Source organism: Schistocerca piceifrons, chromosome X, assembly GCF_021461385.2.
Source record: "Schistocerca piceifrons isolate TAMUIC-IGC-003096 chromosome X, iqSchPice1.1, whole genome shotgun sequence".
Taxonomy (NCBI): domain Eukaryota; kingdom Metazoa; phylum Arthropoda; class Insecta; order Orthoptera; family Acrididae; genus Schistocerca; species Schistocerca piceifrons.
In genome coordinates this window covers 350,704,199-350,725,254 of record NC_060149.1, presented here as the reverse complement: position 1 = coordinate 350,725,254, position 21,056 = coordinate 350,704,199, and the positions used below count along the sequence as shown (strand labels likewise).

Sequence of the window (21,056 nt, the reverse complement as noted above, 5' to 3'; positions counted from 1 at the left end):
TCGCGGGAGCTTGTCTGGAAGTACGTTTGACATGGGTTCATCAAATTTTCACCTCTTCACAGACCGCAGCAGTAGCTGTCATTTTTATAGCGTACCAGCTACTGCATGGGCAATGAATCCACTGTCTTCTTTAGTGATTTGTGTTTCGCCGTTTCGGTAAAGTGCTACTCGCAGTTTCACGTTCCCATCTTATCTTAACCAATACCCTCTTACCTTTCCGTAATATTGTCTTCTAGTGTATTACTGTATACAGGGTGGTCCATTAATAGCGACCTGACCAAATATCTCACGAAATAAGCATCAAACGACAAAACTACAAAGAACGAAACTCGTTTAGCTCGAAGGAGGAAAGCAGATGGCGCTATGGTTGGCCTGCTAGATGGCGCTGCCATAGGTCAGACGGATATCAACTGTGTTTTTTAAAAATAGGAGCCCCACTTTTTATTACATATTCATGTAGTACGTAAAGAAATATGAATGTTTTAGTTGGACCACTTTTTCGCTTTGTGATAGATGGCGCTGTAATAGTCACAAACGTGTAAGTATGTGGTATCACGTAACATTCCGCCAGTGTGGACGGTATTTGCTTCGTGATACATTACCCGTGTTAAAATGGACCGTTTACCAATTGCGGAATAGGTCGATATCGTGTTGATGTGTGGCTGTTGTGATCAAAATGCCCAACGGGCGTGTGCTATGTATGCTGCTTTGTATCCTGGACGACATCATCCAAGTGTCTGGATCGTTCGCCGGATAGTTACGTTATTTAAGGAAACAGGAAGTGTTCAGCCACATGTGAAACGTCAACCACGACCTGCAACAAATGATGATGCCCAAGTAGGTGTTTTAGCTGCTGTCGCGGCTAATCCACACATCAGTAGCAGACAAATTTCGCGAGTATCGGGAATCTCAAAAATGTCGGTGTTGAGAATGCTACATCAACATCGATAGCAGCAGTACCAATTTTCTATGCACTAGGAATTGCATGGCGATGACTCTGAACGTCGTGTACACTTCTGCCACTGTGCACAAGAGAAATTACGGGACGATGACAGTTTTTTTGCACGCGTTCTATTTAGCGACGAAACGTCATTCACCAACAGCGGTAGCGTAAACCGGCATAATATGCACTATTGGGCAACGGAAAATCCGCGATGGCTGCGACAAGTGGAACATTAGCTACCTTGGTGGGTTAATGTATGGTGCGGCATTATGAGAGGAAGGATAATTGGCCCCCATTTTATCGATGACAATCAAAATGGTGCTGTGTATGTTGATTTCCTACGTAATGTTCTACCGATGTTACTACAAGATGTTTCACTGCACGACAGAATGGCGATGTACTGCCAACATGACGGATGTCCGGCACACAGCTCGCTTGCGGTTGAAGCGGTATTGAACAGCATATTTCATGACAGGTGGATTGGTCGTCGAAGCACCATACCATGGCCCGCACGTTCACCGGATCTGACATCCCCTGATTTCTTTCTGTGGGGAAAGTTGAAGGATATTTGCTATCGTGATCCGCCGACAACGCCTGACAACATGCGTCAGCGCATTGTCAATGCATGTGCGAACATTACGGAAGGCGAACTACTCGCTGTTACACATATTGCCAAATGCATTGAGGTTGACGGTCATCATTTTGAGCATTTATCGCATTAATGTGGTATTTACAGGTAATCACGCTGTAACAGCATGCGTTCTCAGAAATGATAAGTTCACAAAGGTACATGTATCACATTGGAACAACCGAAATAAAAAGTTCAAACGTATCTACGTTCTGTATTTTAATTTAAAAAACCTACCTGTTACCAACTTCGTCTAAAATTGTGAGCCATGTGTTTGTAACTATTACAGCGCCATCGATCACAAACCGAAAAAAGTGGTCCAAGTAAAACATTCATATTTCTTTACGTACCACACGAATATGTAATAAAAAATGGGGGTTCCTATTTAAAAAAGACGCAGTTGATATCCGTTTGACCTATGGCAGCGCCATCTGGCGGGCCATCCATAGCGCCATCTGGTTTCCCTCTTCAAGCTAGACAAGTTTCGTTCTTTGTAGTTTTTTCGTTTGACGCTTATTTCGTGAGATATTTGGCCCGGTCACGATCAATGGACCACCCTGTACAGTCCTTACAGTTGTCCCTTCCACATATTAGCCTTCCCTTCTCTGCTTTCTTCTGGCTTTCCATTTGATCTCTTGATGTTCGTACAGCTACTTCCGTTTTAACCAAAGGGCTCTTTAGTTTTCCTATATCCAGAATCCAGCTTTCCTCTACTCACAGAGGCCTCTACAGCTTGAGGTTTCCCCGCTGATCATTCCCATTTTGCGACTTCTCATATTCTATCAATCACCTTTTTTTAGATTTCTGTATTTCTTTTACCTGCTTTTTTCACTACATTTTTATATATTTTCTCCTATCTGAAATTACATTTTGTAACTCGTCTTTTATCTAAGGATTTGTACTTGGCATTGTCTTTATGTCTGGTTGTTCCACGGGTGCCTTCACACCTTCGTGTCTCAAAGCTATCCATTCATCTTCTTAGCATTTATTTTACCTATTTCAGTAAGTCGTTGCATAAAGCTCTCTTTGAATCTATCAATAACCTCTAGTTATTCCAACTTATCAAGATCCAAACTCCTCAACTGCCTATTCAAACTCCTCAACTGCCTACCTTTCTGCAGTTTTTCCAGCTTTAATAAAAAGTCAATAACTAATAACTTATGACCAGAGACTATGTCTACTGGAAATGTGTCGAAGTTCAGATTTGGATTCTGTATCTCCGTCTCACAATTACACAGGGTATCCCATTCATCTTGAGAACACCAAGTAACATTTGTCCAGAAGCAAATTAAGAAAAAAAGTATCCATTAAATGTTATTTAGCTACCAGAGAGCATTAACCAGCTTGATTTCCTTTTATGTAACTTCGGTCGTTACGAATATGTGAACAGCAGGAAGTCTTTTCTAAGTAGCACACAACATTTTTATTGGGTAATCCACTTCCTCTCTTCAAGACCTTGAAAGATACTCATTGATCTGTTCTCACTACTGGTAATATCAATCTTGGGAAATACCTGAGGCTTACAATTGACAAAAATTTATGAACTGGTAACAACTGTTCATTCCTGTCCTACTGGAACACTTTAGCAATTTCTCTCAGCAGATATCCCATCTTTTATAGTTTTAATTGGTCATCACTCATAAGTACAGCGGCCATAGCGAGTTCTAACCACAAATGAATCATGTCAGCCTTGAATTTAAGAGAGAGAATTCCAAGTCTCACTACAGTCTTATGGAGACGACTACTTGATCTTTAAATGCAATTTTCACCTTTCTGATTTAACTACCGACTGTGATAACGTTGGGACTGGGAAACTTGGTAATTCAAAGATGAGCACTGCAAACTATAGCATTTATTTACGTTCTCTTTAACGACTGACATTGAATTAAACAGTAAAATTATGGAAGGTTACCACACATTACTGTCCCGTACGAAACCGAATCAGAGTGAAAACTGAGGAGAAGAGAGATCAGTATGAGACGAACTCTGTGCCTTAAGGAAATGGGTGCTGCGATGGAGCGGAATGTTAGTCATGCGAGATTGAAGCATAAAGGAGTTATGGAAATTGACAAGAGTCACTGGTATACCAGCAGAGAATACTAAAGAGGAAGTACGAGTCGATTGTGGCGTGGTCAGTTAAAGCTCCAGTAATGAAAGCTTTGGTGGTTAATAGCAGGATGGACCAGCGTATAGCCTTGCTTTTCTAAAGGCGTAAGCCGATCATTTTCATACACTGAATGTATTGTTCTACGTTGACTTATTATGTGTGTATTTACACGCAAAACCAAACTGAACTACCCAGAATGAGACAAATTACACTGTGACCTAAGTTTCTCATTAATTTCGCTTACAACTATGTGTACTCTTACCATTTCAACTGGTAGACTGAAGTTGTTCTACCTGGCAGCTACTTCCGTAGTCTTCCACCACCCATCTGCTGCAACCAACAAAAATCTGATTTATACAATTCCCAAAATTGCAGATACCCTCAGCAGCGAGATTGTTCTCTGTTAATCCCTACTCTTATCTAGTTGTACTCTGCATCAAAGTTATTCTTCGTAATCTGAACTATACTCTTCGCGAACCCAAGGCAATCGAAACACCACTCTCCGCGACCACAAGACGAACTGACTTCTCTCCAGCAAAAAGGAGGGATCCATGCCCGATTTTTCGTAGTTCTGACCGACCAATCCCCTGTCGCCTTTTTCTGATTGAGGGTCCAGTACGATCAGCCTTCGAGAAGAGCACGTATGATTACTGTTTTTTGGCGCCCTTCTGCAGAGAAAAATCCAATAGGAACATCTAGGAGCTTCTACCGGGAAATACGGTGGGCCAATGAAACGCCTAACCTCAAAATTAGGCGGGAAGGATCGTTTCTACACCTGCGTACGCTCTACGAGTCACGTAGGCCTCACAGGAATGTAGTGTTTTGCGGCAAGCTTGTGAGAGTCGTGTTCGCCGTCAACATGCATCGATGGTACGATGATCTGATTAAACGTGTGTATGTTATCAACAGTGTTCATTTTATCAACTGGAATTTTATCAATATACCGGGTGATCAAAAAGTCAGTATAAATTTGGAAACTGAATAAATCACGGAATAATGTAGATAGAGAGGTACAAATTGACACACATGCCTGGAATGACATGGGGTTTTATTAGAACAAAAAATAAAAAGTTCACAAAATGTCCGACAGATGGCGCTGGGCAGCAAAACGTCAGTGACTGCGCATGACAATGTTGTATAAAAGGAGTTGTAATGAGAGAGAGAATCAGATGCGCCAGCAGTCGCAGCACGTTGACGTTACCTGAAAAGGCGCTTTTAGTGAAGCTGTATTATCAGAATGGGGAATGTGCTAGTTCAGCGTTACGATCCTATCGCCATAGGATGGGGATTCGAACGGGTAAAGGTCCGTTGACAAATGCAGTTGTGGCGAGAATGATTTCGAAGTTCGAAGCCACGGGTTGTTTAGACGATAGACCCCGTAGTGGCCGACCGAGCACAAGGCGTAATGCTGCTGAGACAGTTCAGGAAGAAATGGAGACTGTAGCGGGTTCGTCTATGAACGGGGAAGTCAGCGCTCGTGCAGTCGCACGTCGCACCGGCATTCCATACACTACTGTTTGGTTGGCACTGAGACGTACCTTCCGATGCTATCCGTACAAAATCCATCGGCATCATGAACTGTTACCTGACGATTTAGTGAAGCGGAGGGCGTTTGCGGTGTGGGCGTCTCTAAAGATGGTGGAAGATGACGATTGGTTGAGTGACGTGTTGTCGACCAACGAAGCTCATTTCACGCTCCAAGGGTCTGTCAACGCCCACAACTGCAGAATTTGGGCTACCGAAAATCCTAGAACTGTCGTGGAAACTCCATTGCACGACGAGAAAGTCACGGTATGGGTTGGATTTACCACATCTACCGTTATCGGGCCTTTTTTCTTCGAGGAAATGCGTGATTCTGGTTTTGTAACTGCTACCGTGAGGGGTGAGAGGTACGCCGATATGTTACAGAATCGCATCATCCCCAGCCTGGCTGATAAACACCCGCTGGAACGTACGATGTTTATGCAGGATGGCGCTATATTGCTAGACGCGTGAAAGATCTCTTGCGCGCGTCGTTTGGTGATGATCGTGTGCACAGCCGCCACTTTCGTCATGCTTGGCCTCCCAGGTCCCCTGACCTCACTCAGTCCTTGCGATTACTGGCTTTGGAGTTACCTGAAGTCGCAAGTGTATCGTGATCGACCGACATCTCTAGGGATGCTGAAAGACAACATCCGACGCCAATGCCTCACCATAACTCCGGACATGCTTTACAGTGCTGTTCACAACATTATTCCTCGACTACAGCTATTGTTGAGGAATGATGGTGAACATATTGAGCATTTCCTGTGAAGAACAATTCTTTGCTTTGTCTTACTTTGTTATGCTAATTATTGTTTTTCTGATCAGATGAAGCGCCATCTTTCGGACATTTTTTTAACTTTTGTATTTTTTCGGTTCTAACAAAACCCCATGTCATTCCAAGCATGTGTGTCAATTTGTACCTCTTTATCTACATTCTTCCGTGATTTATTCAGTTTTCAAATTTCGACTCACTTTTTTATCACCCGGTACATTCATTGGGAGCAGCTATTCTTATCCTGTTTGAAACCATTCATCGGTAAGGCGTGACATTCGTCTCCGGTAAATGTCGATTATGATCTTTTTAAGACCGTTCTTCTTATGACGTTGGCTCTGAGCACTATGGGACTTAACATCTGTGGTCATCAGTGCCCTAGAACTTAGAACTACTTAAACCTAACTAACCTAAGGACATCACACACATCCATGCCCGAGGCAGGATTCGAACCTGCGACCGTAGCAGTCGCGCGGTTCCGGACTGCGCGCCTAGAACCGCTAGACCACCGCGGCCGGCTCTTATGACGTGTTACATGTTTGTGAGTAGTATACTATCATAATCATCTTTTGGATGTTGTAACTCTTTATTTTTCATGATCGTGTGCTCAGCCGCCACTTTCGTCATGCTTGGCCTGCCAGGTCCCCTGACCTCAGTCCTTGCGGTTACTGGCATCTACCATATGAAAGACATCGTTTGATTAGTTTTCTTTTACCCTAACATGTTCCATCGCTTCATGTATTATCGTCAGTTTTTTTTATTTATTTTCTTCCTCGTATGACTGTCACTTATGTACGAATGCGAGCTGAAAAGCAATGCCTATGAATTTCTTATGTGAAAAATCGTAAAGCTTTTTAAATAAAACAAACTTCATTAGCATCCTACATGTTCGTGTTTCGTGTCTGCATATTTGCAGTCCATTAGGACAACATAGTGTGCAAGTAGTAAGGTGTATTACTTAGGCAATTTCGAGAAAATTTCAAAACAAGTTGTATGCGTCGAATATGTACCAATATGTTGTTGCTGTAACCACGAATTGGCAGTGGTTAAGTGGTTAGTGTTCAAGCTTGGTAATCGTTAGATCACTGAATTGAGTCCTGCTCAATTTTTTAATGTATATTTTTTCAACACTGCTTATTTTACTCCATATATATGACACTTGAAAGGTAATATAATGAAAATACACGTGTATTACGATGAACTTTTATTGAATTTCCAGTGGGATTTCGCTATTTACTGGTTCTAATTGTTACAATAAATTTTGTAGTTATCCGTAAGTAAACGACCAAACGCATAAAGTTTTCCTGAAAACCTATGACTGTCGTAATTTGCGAAATCTCTTGTACTTGCAATCGGTTAAGGCACCTGGAACGGCTTTGCACTTGGGGACGCTTATCCAGGTTTCAAGTACAAGGAACAAACTTGGAAAGCCCCAGTCTAACATCTATAAATGAAGACGTAATAACTTTATTCAATAATACAATGAGTTACAATATGCCAGAACATAAAGTAATATACAAATATTTGTCGGATGTGTTTTTGAGAACAAATGGCTTATGTGCAAATTTTTTGAAAATCACAAAATTTACGTTTTTACTAAGAAAAAGAAGGTACTACTGCGGATGATTAATGTCACGAAAATTCAATGCATAATGCTGTTGCAAAAGGTCGATTAAAAGACGCGTTCTTGTACTGTGATAGTCTCCTTCAAGAAGCGGACTATATTCGCAAATTACGACAGGGATACATTTTGAGGAAAAAAATTGTGCGTTTTGTCGATTACTTGTCGATAGTTATAAATATAACATTTGTGGTAATAATTACAATTAGAAAACTGTCAAATAACATCTCAAATTCAAGGAACTTTCATGCAAATACACATATTTTTTCATTACATTGCGTTTCAAATGTCATCTATATGAAATGATATGGCCAGTATTAAAAAAATATAAATTTAAAAAACAAAAGAAAAATGAAAACGACTTGATCCAGCAGTCCAGCGAGTATATAGCTTGGATGCTAACCACTTGAGCGCCGCCATCCCACGTCAGAGCTGCGAAGTACCGGTCTCATATTCGACGCATAAAACTTCTCTCGTAATTTTCTCGAAATATGATAAGCAGTACGCCTTACTACTTGCACATTATGTTGTCCTAAATTTGAAATAATTCCGCGATCCCTTGTAAGACGTAGCGAATTCAGAACTAAGGCAAAGATGTGTCGCGACATCAATACTGTAGCGCAGAGAAGTCACAACTGACAACGGAGCCGCCGCGTTTCCGGCCTTAACGGGAAGTTGCCGGCGCCGCTAGACCCCGACGGCGGCGACAGCAGTGTCCGCAGACGAAGCCGCGCCGCCTACCCGCCGTCATCGATTTCCGTGTCGTCTGACGGGACATCAGACTCGCTGGGCCGGGGTACCAGAAACTTAGTGTGACGTAAGAACGAGTGCTGACGGGTCTCAGGGAACATTAACGGCCTCCGTGTGTCAGATTCTGGAAGCGATGCACCAAATGTGGCCGCAGCACACGTTAGTCTCCGCATCCACGAGATTTGCGGCGACTGAGCAGTGAGGGAAGGACTGAGCAGTTGTGAAAATTTAGATAACTCTATAACAACGTTCACGATGAAGAATGAAGTGGTTGGCCATAAAAATGACTGCTATTCGTGGTAAGGTACTGCAAGAAGATAGGTCAGAGGTTTCACAATAACAGTGTAAAAATGGAAAAAAAAACTATCACTAGATCTTTATGTTCACAGGCAGCAAATTTCTACGATGAGTGAATACTGAATGCCACTCCCCCCCCCCCCCCCCCCTCACACACACACACACACACACACACACACACACACACACACACACACACACAATCGTATGTGTCAACAATAGCTGACATTAAGCATAGAAGTAGTGAAAGGTAAGCACTTGCACCCAAAATGAACACCATGGTAACTGAAATGACTGCTCTTCCAATCTTTGTTACATGTCACTGGCAACGGCTTCCCGGGTAATCATTGACAGACTAATGCGATATAAACAAAGAAGTACATAGTTAAACCAATAAAGACATTACTTTAGCTCTTCGGCCTCCGTATTTTGCGAGAATCATCCCGATTTGCTTCAGAGTTTTCACGTCATCCTCGGTTGCACGCAGTCGTTCTGTACTAGTTGTACAAGCCCCATATGAAGTGCAGTTGTTAGATACGCTGAAACAGTGTTGTGTTCGGAAAGAGCCATGCTCAAACGCCGTGCTGTCAGCACTCATGTCGGTTTTCTATTATTCAAGATCACTGTTGAGATTTCTTCCCATACATTTTGTCGAAATGAGCCATTGCTCCGATTATAATGACCTCGTAACGAGCGGAACCATTATCATAACGAAAGAAAAAACTAATGACATAAAATTTGGGTCTTATGTTTTATCACTTCCTAAGCAACTTTTTTTCTGGCGGTTTTTCATTAGTTCCGGTCATTTTAGACATACTACTGAAATTTGAAAGTTGTATCACTGTTGTAATGGACACTATAAAGAATACAAGGAAGTCACGGGCACTGTGGTGATTGCTTTTCTTAAGGACGCCTTTCGATTCATACATCATCAAATCAATCTGAAAAAATCTATGAAGAGCTACAAATAACGCAGAATGCATAATAGAAGTTATCTGAGCACTAAGAATAAACAGGGAATAAATCGAAATACAATGTGAAAACATGCCAACGTTAAGGACAACACGTCAACATAGATATGGAGTCGAATATCTCATCCGTGAGACCATGAGAAGTTGAATCATTAAGGCGGCTGCGCCATTCAGGACCCGGCTTCTGTGGCCGAGCGGTTCAAGGCGCTTCAGTCCGGAACCGCGCTGCTGCTACGGTAGCAGGTTCCAATCCTGCCTCGGGCATGGATGTGTGTGATGTCCTTAGGTTAGTTAGGTTTAAGTAGTTCTGAGTCTAGGGGACTAATGACCTCAGACGTTAAGTCCCATAGTGCTTAGAGCCATTTGAACCATTTTTGAGCCATTCAGGAAGATAACTAGCACACCAAGCTGCAACACTGGTCAGCAGTAATACTTATACTAATAATTATTATAGTCCCATGAAGAATGGCAAAGACGCGACCTGGAGGCAGTGAACAAGAAAATGTGTATCCAATCAAAAACCATAAAATAACAACTGTTTTAAACACAAAAGCAAATCTCATGTTGTAGGGGAGAGGAGCCAATAGGAAATCGTCACGTAAAGGTGGGACGCGCCAGTCTATGTGTGGGTGCGATGAACAAATTTCTTATTATAAGACACTTAAGATCAAAACACATATATATATATATATATATATATATATATATATATATATATATATATATATATATATATACATCGTGACCGGGCCAAATGTCTCACGAAATAAGCGTCAAACGAAAAAACTACAAAGAACGAAACTTGTCTAGCTTGAAGAGGGAAATCAGATGGCGCTATGGTTGGCCTGCTAGCTGGCACTGCCATAGGTCAAACGGAAACCAACTGCGTTTTAAAAAAAATAGAAACCGTCATTTTTTATTACATATTCGTATAGTACGTAAAGAAATATGAGTGTTTTAGTTGGACCACTTTTTTCGTTTTGTGATAGATGGTGCTGTAATCGTCACAAACATATGGCTCACAATTTTAGACGAACAGTTGGCAACAGGTAGGTTTTTTAAATTAAAATACACAGCGTAGGTACGTTTGAACTTTTTATTTCGGTTGTTCCAATGTGATACATGTATCTTTGTGAACTTATCATTTCTGAGAACGCATGCTGTTACAGCGTGATTACCTGTAAATACCACATTAATGCGATAAATGCTCAAAATGATGACCGTCAACCTCAATGCATTTGGCAATACGTGTAACGACATTCCTCTCAACAACGAGTAGTTCGCCTTCCGTAATGTTCGCACATGCATTGACAATGCGCTGACGCAACTTGTCAGGCGTTGTCGGTGGATCACGATAGCAAATATCCTTCAACTTTCCCCACAGAAAGAAATCCGGCGACGTCGAATCCGGTGAACGTGCGGGCCATGGTATGGTGCTTCGACGACCAATCCACCTGTCATGAAATATGCTGTTCAATACCGCTTCAACCGCACGCGAGCTGTGTACCGGACATCCGTCATGTTGGAAGTACATCGCCATTCTGTCGTGCAGTGAAACATCTTGTAGTAACATCGGTAGAACATTACGTAGGAAATCAGCATAGATTGCTCCATTTAGATTGTCATCGATAAAATGGGGGACAATTATCCTTCCTCCCATAATGTCGCACCATACACTAACCTGCCAAGGTCGCTGATGTTCCACTTGTCGCAGCCATCGTGGACTTTCCGTTGCCCAATAGTGCATATTATGCCGGTTTACGTTACCGCTGTTGGTGAATGACGCTTCGTCGGTAAATAGAACGTGTGCAAGAAATCTGTCATCGTCCCGTAATTTCTCTTGTGCCCAGTGGCAAAACTGTACACGACGTTCAAAGTCATCGCCATGCAATTCCTGGTGCATAGAAATATGGTACGGGTGCACAATCGATGTTGATGTAGCATTCTCAACACTGACGCTTTGAGATTCCCGATTCTCGCGCAGTTTGTCTGCTACTGATGTGCGGATTAGCCGCGACAGCAGCTAAAACACCTACTTGGGCATCATCATTTGTTGCAGGTCGTGGTTGACGTTTCACATGTGGCTGAACACTTCCTGTTACCTTAAATAACGTAACTTTCCGGCGAACGGTCCAGACACTTGGTTGACGTCGTCCAGGATACCGAGCAGCATACGCCCGTTGGGCATTTTGATCACAATAGCCATACATCATCACGATATCTACCTTTTCGCAATTGGTAAACCGTCCATTTTTTTTTCTTTATTGTGATTTTAAAACCCGGAGAACAGGTAGGCTGGCAGCAGCACAATACACCTCTCTTCAGCCAAAGATAGCACAATGATATAAACAGAGAAGATACATGACTTGGAAAAACGGCGGGAAAAAACAGTAGACACAAGAACATAAAAAAACATGAAGCCGTTCACACTCGATGACAATCCACACGACAAACCGTTGACACGAAGCACAAACACTGATGATGACGATGGCACTGGTGAACGATGGAGTGTGACGGTGAACACTGAACACTAAACACGACGGCACACACGAGACACTGATGGCGATGATCTCCGGCGCGCGAATGTCCACTTAGCGTGCGCGAGTCCGGGGACCTGCCAAGAGGGGAATAAGGGCGAGGTGAGGGAGAGGGGAGAACAAGGATGCCAATGGCTGAGGAGATGGGTGGAGGAGGAGAGGGACAGGGGAGTGGAAGCTCAGGGGAGGAGTGGGAAGAAAAGGAGGAGGGAGGGAAGAGGGAGAGAAGGGAGGGAGGGTGTCCAGAGGAGCAAACACAGGAGGAGGGTGGGAGGATCAAAGTTGGTAGGAGGGGTAGATGGAGGGGAGGAGGGCATCATCAGGGAGATGGAGCTGGCGGAAGCCACCTTGGGAGAGGGTAAGGAGGGTGGAGAGATGGAGACCGGGTGGGACGTGGGAATACAGGCGCGGCAGCGGGCGGGGATGGGAGAGGATCGGGGAGACTAGCGGGTGAGGAGGATCGAGTTTACGGGAGGTGTACAGGATCCGTATCCTTTCAAGAAAAAGGAGGAGGTGGAGGAAGGGGATGAGATCGTACAGGATAACAGTCCATTTTAACACGGGTAATTTGTCACAAAGCAAATACCGTGTGCACTGGCAGAATGTTACGTGATACCAAATACTTATACGTTTGTGACTATTACAGCGCCATCTATCACAAAGCGAAAAAAGTGGTCCAACTAAAACATTCATATTTCTTTACGTACTACACGAATATGTAATAAAAATGGGGGTTCCAATTTAAAAAAACGCAGTTGATATCCGTTTGACCTATGACAGCACCATCTAGCGGGCCAACCATAGCGCCATCTGGTTTCCTCTTTCAAGCTAGACGAGTTTCGTTCTTTGTAGTTTTTTCGTTTGATCTTATTTCGTGAGATATTTGGGCCGTCACGATCAATGGACCACCCTGTATACATTGACCACCTTTACATAGTATCCGGCCCAGGAAATACGTATATAGTTTTTTGTAGAGTTTTTCAATATAGGCTTCATAGGCAACACTAGTCATTAGTGTAAAATGACGTCACTGAATGATAAGAATTACAGCACGGACACATCTTTGAAATTACGTAAAAATTGGTACATACCTCTCAAGTGACTTCACGTCACACCTGTTATACCACTGAAATCCCTTGGCGCACACACTCGGACCTGTCTTCTCGCTCTTAGTAGTGGTTTAAAACAAATAACCAATGCAAAAACAGGCAACGAGCCTAGTTAAACAGTTGCCTCACTCTGACGGTACATATTCTCAACAACTGTACGGCCATGAGATCCCTATCACATCCGACATATTTCTAGGTGTGACCGCTTAATAGGTTTAAAGTAGTATTTTAACAGGTATGTTAAGTCTGAAGGACAGATGTCGAAAGTCTCACACTGGCACAACAACAAATGCACCTGCTTTATGTGAAAACCCACTCTGAAATACGTAAGGCCTGCATTCACTGAGGACACAAAAAACCTTCTGCAAATTCTCAGTCTCCTTTTGCATGAGGCAAACGTCAGTACGGGATTGGCAGAGAGGCATGGAACGTCTGTATTTGCACGCGTCTTATTGAACAGAACAGTGGGTGAAAATTTTAGATCAAAATTTTCTTAGTAAGTTAATTAAAAAAATATTGCTCAAGATATATAAATAAAAAATCATAAATAATTTGTGCATTTGAGTAAAGAAAGAAATACGCAGAGCAAAATGTAGCGTCGAATTGAATTAAAAGCGGTATCTGGTCTGTGAAAATGTGGAAATATTGAACTGAGATTGAAGCAACATTGTTTCAACGCATAAAATCACTCCAGAACGAATACGAAGATATCTAAGCTTGACCTTATTTTGTTGTTCTCTTCCTAAAAAGTAGATGCAAAAAAATATTTCTATACATTATGAACGATATTTTGTGTTGTGTTTCTCATATACAGGGTGTAACGGATGTAAGTGCAAATATTTTTATATGTTTTACATTAATACACTATGTGATCGAAAGTATCCGGCTGAAAATGACAAGTTCATTGCGCCGTCCATTGGTAATGCTAGAATTCAATATGGTGTTGGCCCATCCTTAGCCTTGATGGCAGCTTCCACTCTCGCAGGCATGCGTTCAATCAGGTGCTAAAAGGTTTCTTGGGGAATGGCAGCCCATTCTTCACGGAATGCTGCAGTGAGGAGAGGTATCGATGTCGGTCGGCGAGGCCTGGCACGAAGTCGGCGTTCCAAAACATCCCAAAGGTGTTCTATAGGATTCAGATCAGGACTCTGTGCAGGCCAGTCCATTACAGGGACGTTATTGTCGTGTAACCACTCCGCCACAAGCCGTGCATTATGAACAGGTGCTCGATCGTGTTGAAAGATGCAATCGCCATCCCCGAATTGCTCTTCAACAGCGGGAAGCAAGAAGGTGTTTAAAAAATCAATGTAGGCCTGTGCTGTGATAGTGCCACACAAAACAACAAGGGGTGCAAGCCCCATCCTTGAATAACACGACCACATCATAACACTACCGCCTCCGAGTTTTACTGTTGGCACTACACACGCTGACAGGTAACGCTCACCGGGCATTCGCTATACCCACACCCAGCCATCGGATCGCCACATTATGTACCGTCATTCGTCACTCCACAAAACGTTTTTCCACTGTTCAATCGTCCAATGTTTACGCTCCTTACACCAAGCGAGGCGTCGTTTGGCATTTACCGTCTTATGAGCAGCCGCTTGACAATGAAATCCTAGTTTTCTCACCTCCTGCCTAAGTGTCATAGTACTTACAGTGGATCCTGATGCAGTTTGGAATTCCTGTGTAATGGTATGGATAGATGCCTGCCTATTACACATTACGACCCTCTTCAACTGTCGGCGATCTCTGTCAGTCAACAGACGAGGTCCGCCTCTGTACACTTTTGTGCTGTACGTGACCCTTCACGTTTCCACCTCAGTATCACATCGGAAACAGTGGACCTAGGGATGTTTAGGAGTGTGGAAATCTTGCGTACAGGCGTATGTCACATGTGACATCCAATCACCTGACGACGTTCGAAGTCCGTGAGTTCCGCGGAGCGCCCCGTTCTGCTCTCTCGCGATGTCTAATGACTACTGAGGTCGCTGATATGGAGTACCTGGCAGTAGGTGGCAGCACAATGCAACTAATGTGAAAAACGTGTTTTTGTGGGTGACCGGATACTTTTGAAAACGTAGTGTATGTCTAACCATCAGTGTGTTGGTCGTTTTTTCTCTGCGACGAACAGTCTTCCCACAAACACGTCACAAACCTTACGACCTAATGTTTTATACATGGCCATACCTGGACCGCGAAGTGGAATACGCCTATCAGTATAGATAAACTGTTTTGCGACCACTTGTCCACTTGTACTTGGAGTTACTACCCAATTTAAAAACACACAACTTGTAATAGTTACAATTATTAGACTGCAAACGACGTAAATACTGATATAAGGTCCAGTACACCGTAATCAACTACCAACAGAAATATCTGCACTTACACCCGTTGCACCCTGTATATTTATCTACTCATTTACGACTACTTCAAAGTTGAGTAAGTGTCACCATTGACGAAAATAAATACTGAACCTGCCTAATGAAATTTTATTTTCTTACTGAATTTCAGGTTGAAAATGATAAAACCCACTGCACAAGAAGTTAGCGATAGCTAACTGAACAAGAGATGGGACTTCAGAAGCTGTGATCACAACAAACATCCGCCATGTTCGAGGGAGTAGTGGCGACGGTTCTCAACCGTTATCTCGGCAAATACATTCAAGATCTCGACATCGAAAGCCTAAATATTGGAATTTTCAGCGGAAATGTACAACTTGTTGATCTCAGAATCAAGCCTGAAGCTCTGGTAAGTATTTAATCTGTTAATTATAATGATACTTCTTCTGTCTGTGTTTGAAGTTTGGGGAGAGCTTCAACCGCGGATGAAACACAAACACTTTTTAGATATTATGCTATATTACAAACACAAGGAGAAAATTTCTAGCTCTGACAGAATCAATGAAATGTTGTTTTAATATGTTTGTTTTTGTTGCTTGTGTTTCACTTGATTCCAGTAAAGATTTGTTTATATGGTTTTGAAAGTGTTTTGTATTTATTCCATTGAAATGGATAGAGGGAAATACTGCCCTCCCATACTATTGTCAACTAAAATTAGTGTACATGTACGTAAGTTTTCAAAGGAATTTGCTCCTTAATTTTCGACAATGAAGATATTGGTAGCTGAATTCAGCAATAGCTGAGCTTCTTTGGAAAATTATCCACATGAAATACATCCGAAAAACGTAACCAAATGTGAAAACATCAAGTAATTGCCTAATACTGTACTAGACAACAGTAGATGAAAGGCGTATGAAATAGCTGGAGGGACATGCAAGTGTGACTGCGGTAAATTTTCCGTGTAGAATAAACTAGCAGCTATTTGCATGACGGCTATAGCATTTATTGATGCTTACCAACAGCAGATATGAAAACAAGAACCTCAGCTTTATTTGGACCATTTCAAAAAGAAACCAACCCATTTTGTGCGTTGATTTTGTGCTGCGATTAACTCTTGTGTCAAGATACAAGGGAATTAAAGAGATTCGCTGTCTGTGGATATTGATTTATATGAATGGGGCAAGTTGAACCTTTGTGCCGGACAGGGATTCGAACCTGGATCTCCTGCTAACCCTTTTTTTATGAACCTCACTCAATCCCCTTACAGCCCTTCCATTCGCTGCCCTTTAGTTACCTTCTCTGCCTAGGTGCTGTGCATTTTATCTTGTTTGTTAAAACATAATAATTCTCCTGGAAAACCTAAGAAATTAACAAATGTAAATATTTCGTTTCATGTCACAACTTATTTATTTTTTGTTATTTATTTAAATTAAATTTCTTTTTAATTGTAAATTAAATGATAAGAAAATTTTTCCGTTTCGTGGAACTGCAAAAGAAAAGGCATAAGTCCCTTTTGATGGTTGCTTATTCCTTCATCCTTAAATTGTAAAGTAATTTTTCCTTCTTCTGAAATCCTTCATGCCTGTCTTCTTTCTGAAAACAAAATGTATGCTTCTTTATAAATGCAAAAAAAGATTGATATTTTGCCCAAATCAAACCGCTTGTAATCTATTAAAACTAAGGTTCTTGTTTATTTGTCAGGAAAATTAGAGGAGTAACTAAAATGTATTTATCGTCTTTCATTGTAGTATATTTCCTTTCAACCACCTGTGTCCAACTTCGCTATCGTAAGATGCAGCTAAATACAAGTAACACAATGAGTAAAAGGATTAATCTTAATTACAAAGTAAAAGGAAATTATTCAGCAGTCTATAGACTGGTCTTAATATCTCAGATGCACGGATACAATACTCCTACGTAGTTTGCAAAATTCTTTTGATAAATTCGTTTGTTCCGCAGTTCATGTTGTAATGTTGTCAGTTTAAACTTAAATTCCGTTAGGTGTTTCTGACGTTATCACGTAGTGTACGAATTGATCCGATAGCCAGATTATCGTACTGCTTTTCTGGTCAGTGTATCGTTTTTGGTCTGGTGTCACAATTTCTTGTACCCTGACATACTGCGGTGCCGTCTGCAGTATTGATGTAAGTTTCTGTTGCGTCCATTCCAGATTTAGCGCGAGTGGTTACATTTAAACCGATGTATAAGTGTATCCTGTTCATTACACCTATCACAATTCGGTGAATCTGCAAGATTGACAGAGTAACTTCGTGCACGCTGGAATCGTTTCAGTCACAATTTTGTACCATTCTGCCCTAAAATCTGCCGTAAGTTGTTTGTTGTGAATATTCTTCCACACTTCAGGCCAGTTGACATGAGGGTGTTTAGTTTGCATTCTGTTAGCAACTGAAGGTTTCTTAATATGATGGTATCATCTCTTTGTATTGAACATTTTGTCTTCGTGGATTACGTAACTGTTCTCGACTATGGAGGTTCTGAGAAAGCTGAGCTTTGAATGTATTTTACCAGTATTGACGGGTGTTACGTGGCTTCCTGGCTGAGCTGCTTTCAGAAGTATACTTGCCAAGCTAGTGGGGCTGAATTTTGATTTTTTAAGGACCCTGTTTACTGTTAAAGCTTTGAATTTTGCGTCAATATCTATTATTTCGGTCCCACCTTCTTCAAACGGTAATGTTGGCGTGCTGCAGTTTACCTTAAAAACATTTACACCGTATACGAAATATACAGTCGATGATAGTAGACTTCTGGCTATTGGCGCTGGTGCCAGTAAAATGGTGCTATGTAATACACTTTCTGTAAGGTGAACTATTTCACAAGTCTTACTTTCTGAATCATATCGAGACTTCGCTTGAAATATAGCTGTATGCTGGCCCTAAATTTGTTCAACATCGATCGCCAGTTGCTAGTCTGCGTCCACGTCAGAAACGAGATCTAGCCCTAGACCTCGTATCGCTGTTGCCGTGGATAACCATTGTTGTTCTTCCAACAGTAAACCTTTCCCTAAATTAACTATCTTGGATTTGTTACAGTTGTTCATGGCCCCTGTTGCTGCACAGTAGGCGTTCAGTTAATATTTTGGGTGCGGTAGCCGGTCTTGTGTCCGAACAAATATGCTCAGATCATCTGCAAATGCTCAACATACGGTCTTTCCTAGTAAGACCAAGCCTGGGAGTGGGCTGTGAAGTTTCTATAAGAGGCACTCGACCACAATTACGCATAGGGCCATCGGTAGGGGCAACCTTGACGGACCCACCGCTTTGTATCGAATGGTCCAGTTAGTTACCCATTGACCACAATTTTGGACTAAGCTCCTTGCAAAATGACTCAGACAAGTTGGGAGAATATGTGGCAGATACCAGTTTCCGTATTGCTGTTAGTAGAAAACTGTGAGAGATCTGGTCGAAAGCTTTCGAAAAATCAATAGCTCTTACAGAATCTCTTGTGTTACAGATATCTGTGATGGCTGTTATGTCACAGTAGTCGCTCAGGATGTCACTTATACTGCGCCCCAGAACTACGCATGTTTCGTAACCTCCTATCATGTTTCTCATTACGTCGCTTAACCTTGTGTTTACTGCTCTAGCTAGTATTTCGTAGTCAGTGTTCATCAAGGTTATCGGATGTTTGTTGGCGGGTATTTCTTGGCTAACAATAGGAAGAGCCCTTCGGGGTAGTTTGTGGGAAGCTTTTGGAGATTCCATGCATCGTGGAATATGCTAATTAGTTCTTCTTTCAATATGTCCCAATAACTGAGGTAAAATTCAATATTCGGATGAGGTTGTAAAGCGACACTTTCTCCTGATGGATAATATTGTCAGCTATGGACCTCATTTTCAGACCCTCTAGTTTTTGTCTCTGCACTGACATTAGCTGTGCTTCAATCTGCTTTATCTGTAAACTGTTAGTGGTTATATCTCGTGTATTTTGGAACAGTTCTCGGAGACACACGAAATAAAATTTCTTTGTACTTTTCTCCTTCTCATTTTTGTTGTAGACATATTGTTTAAGCAATCTCCGTAGCTTGGGTTCGCATGATCCACCACCAATTTCATCTGCTGGGGTACTTCTTTATGTTAGTGACGCAGGCCTTCCATGTTTCCAGCACCAAAATTTCTCCGCAGAAATTTGTTAGCTTCTATAAACTGATTCTGATAATATAGGCACAATGGTCGGAAAAATTTGCAGCTCAGATTTCTGACTTAGTGACGTTACATATTAAATCTTGTGAACCGTAAATTCGGTCTATTCTATTAGTTGAATGGCTAGTGACGTACTGTAAACGCGGGATACTTGAGCCCAGATTTTGAAACTTCTGACATTATATTTAAAAATGGGTACAAAAGATTTTTTTCACCGACATACTCACATTATATTATTAAACTACCGTTTATTATGGATACTTTAACATGCAGTACGCATTGTTTGTGACGTAGTAAATATTTTTATTTTTCTATTTCATTTGGACTCAAGATAACCTTACGGTTGGGTTACTTGAACCCAGACTGTAATTCCCACAGATACTACCATTTGAAGGCAGTTTAGGTCCAAGTAGGTTGATGGTTGTTTGAACAACGTAATTTCTGAACATCCAGTGAACTTCCAAACATTTATTTTAAGGGCAAATATTGATTTTGAACATTAATTTTGAACAACACTTTTTAGATTTTGTACAAACAATAGAATGTAGGGATATAACAATGTTTAGAATCCAGTTAAAGAAAACAAATCTCTTTTTATTAATTTTAGGGGTTCTATTATCATTACCACATCTTCAGATTTATACAACAAGACATGCTTATTTTTGGGCCACCTCCAGGCTTTTAGTGTAGGCCCCATGCAGTCGACTCTAACACCTTCTGCTTCTATAGCGAGGATGACTCCTGGGTATTCCTTCTCGTTCCATTTTACAATAACACACTTGCCTATTTTTAGGTCATCTTTCGTTACAGGCGCCGGTGATGGTGTTGATTTGCCTTTGGTTTGGCAAGAAGTCATAGATAAGTGTCCTATATGTTTCCCATCACTATTGTGGAGGCTGATGTCGCTGTCACCTCCTGATCCCAAACTGAATGCGTCATCTTCATCTGACGTGGAGTCTTCCAATTTTTGTTTTCTTTCTCGTTTGGTGGTCTTGGTTGTTTTTGAAGATGCTTTCATTTTTGGACTTTCTTCCTGGTGTCGGGTGTTTTCCACGGAGGCACTGGTATTACTGGTAGAGCAGAAATCAGACACACTTACACTCTGTCCAGGTGGCACTTGGAGTTTTTTCCTCTTAGTAGAGCGAGGTGTAACAAACTCGCCCCTCTTCTCGTGAAGTCGTTGAAGAAATGCATCCCCAATTATAGACAAGTCTACATTTGCCTTGGATTTGTCTTGATTTAGCAAACGGCGTGTGATCTGATTTTTATCTAGAGGCACCAGTCCAGCTTTCTTG

General features: G+C 41.7%; 1 protein-coding gene across 1 annotated transcript in view; it reads left to right on the top strand.

Annotated features, from left to right (window-relative positions):
* Positions 1-21,056, top strand: part of LOC124722880 (vacuolar protein sorting-associated protein 13A-like) — a 752,258-nt gene that overhangs the window by 48,825 nt on the left and 682,377 nt on the right. Inside the window, exon 2 of the mRNA XM_047248017.1 lies at positions 15,774-16,010. Coding sequence (XP_047103973.1) covers positions 15,870-16,010 — 141 coding nt within the window. The 5' untranslated portion in view covers positions 15,774-15,869. The remainder of the gene's footprint in view (positions 1-15,773; positions 16,011-21,056) is intronic.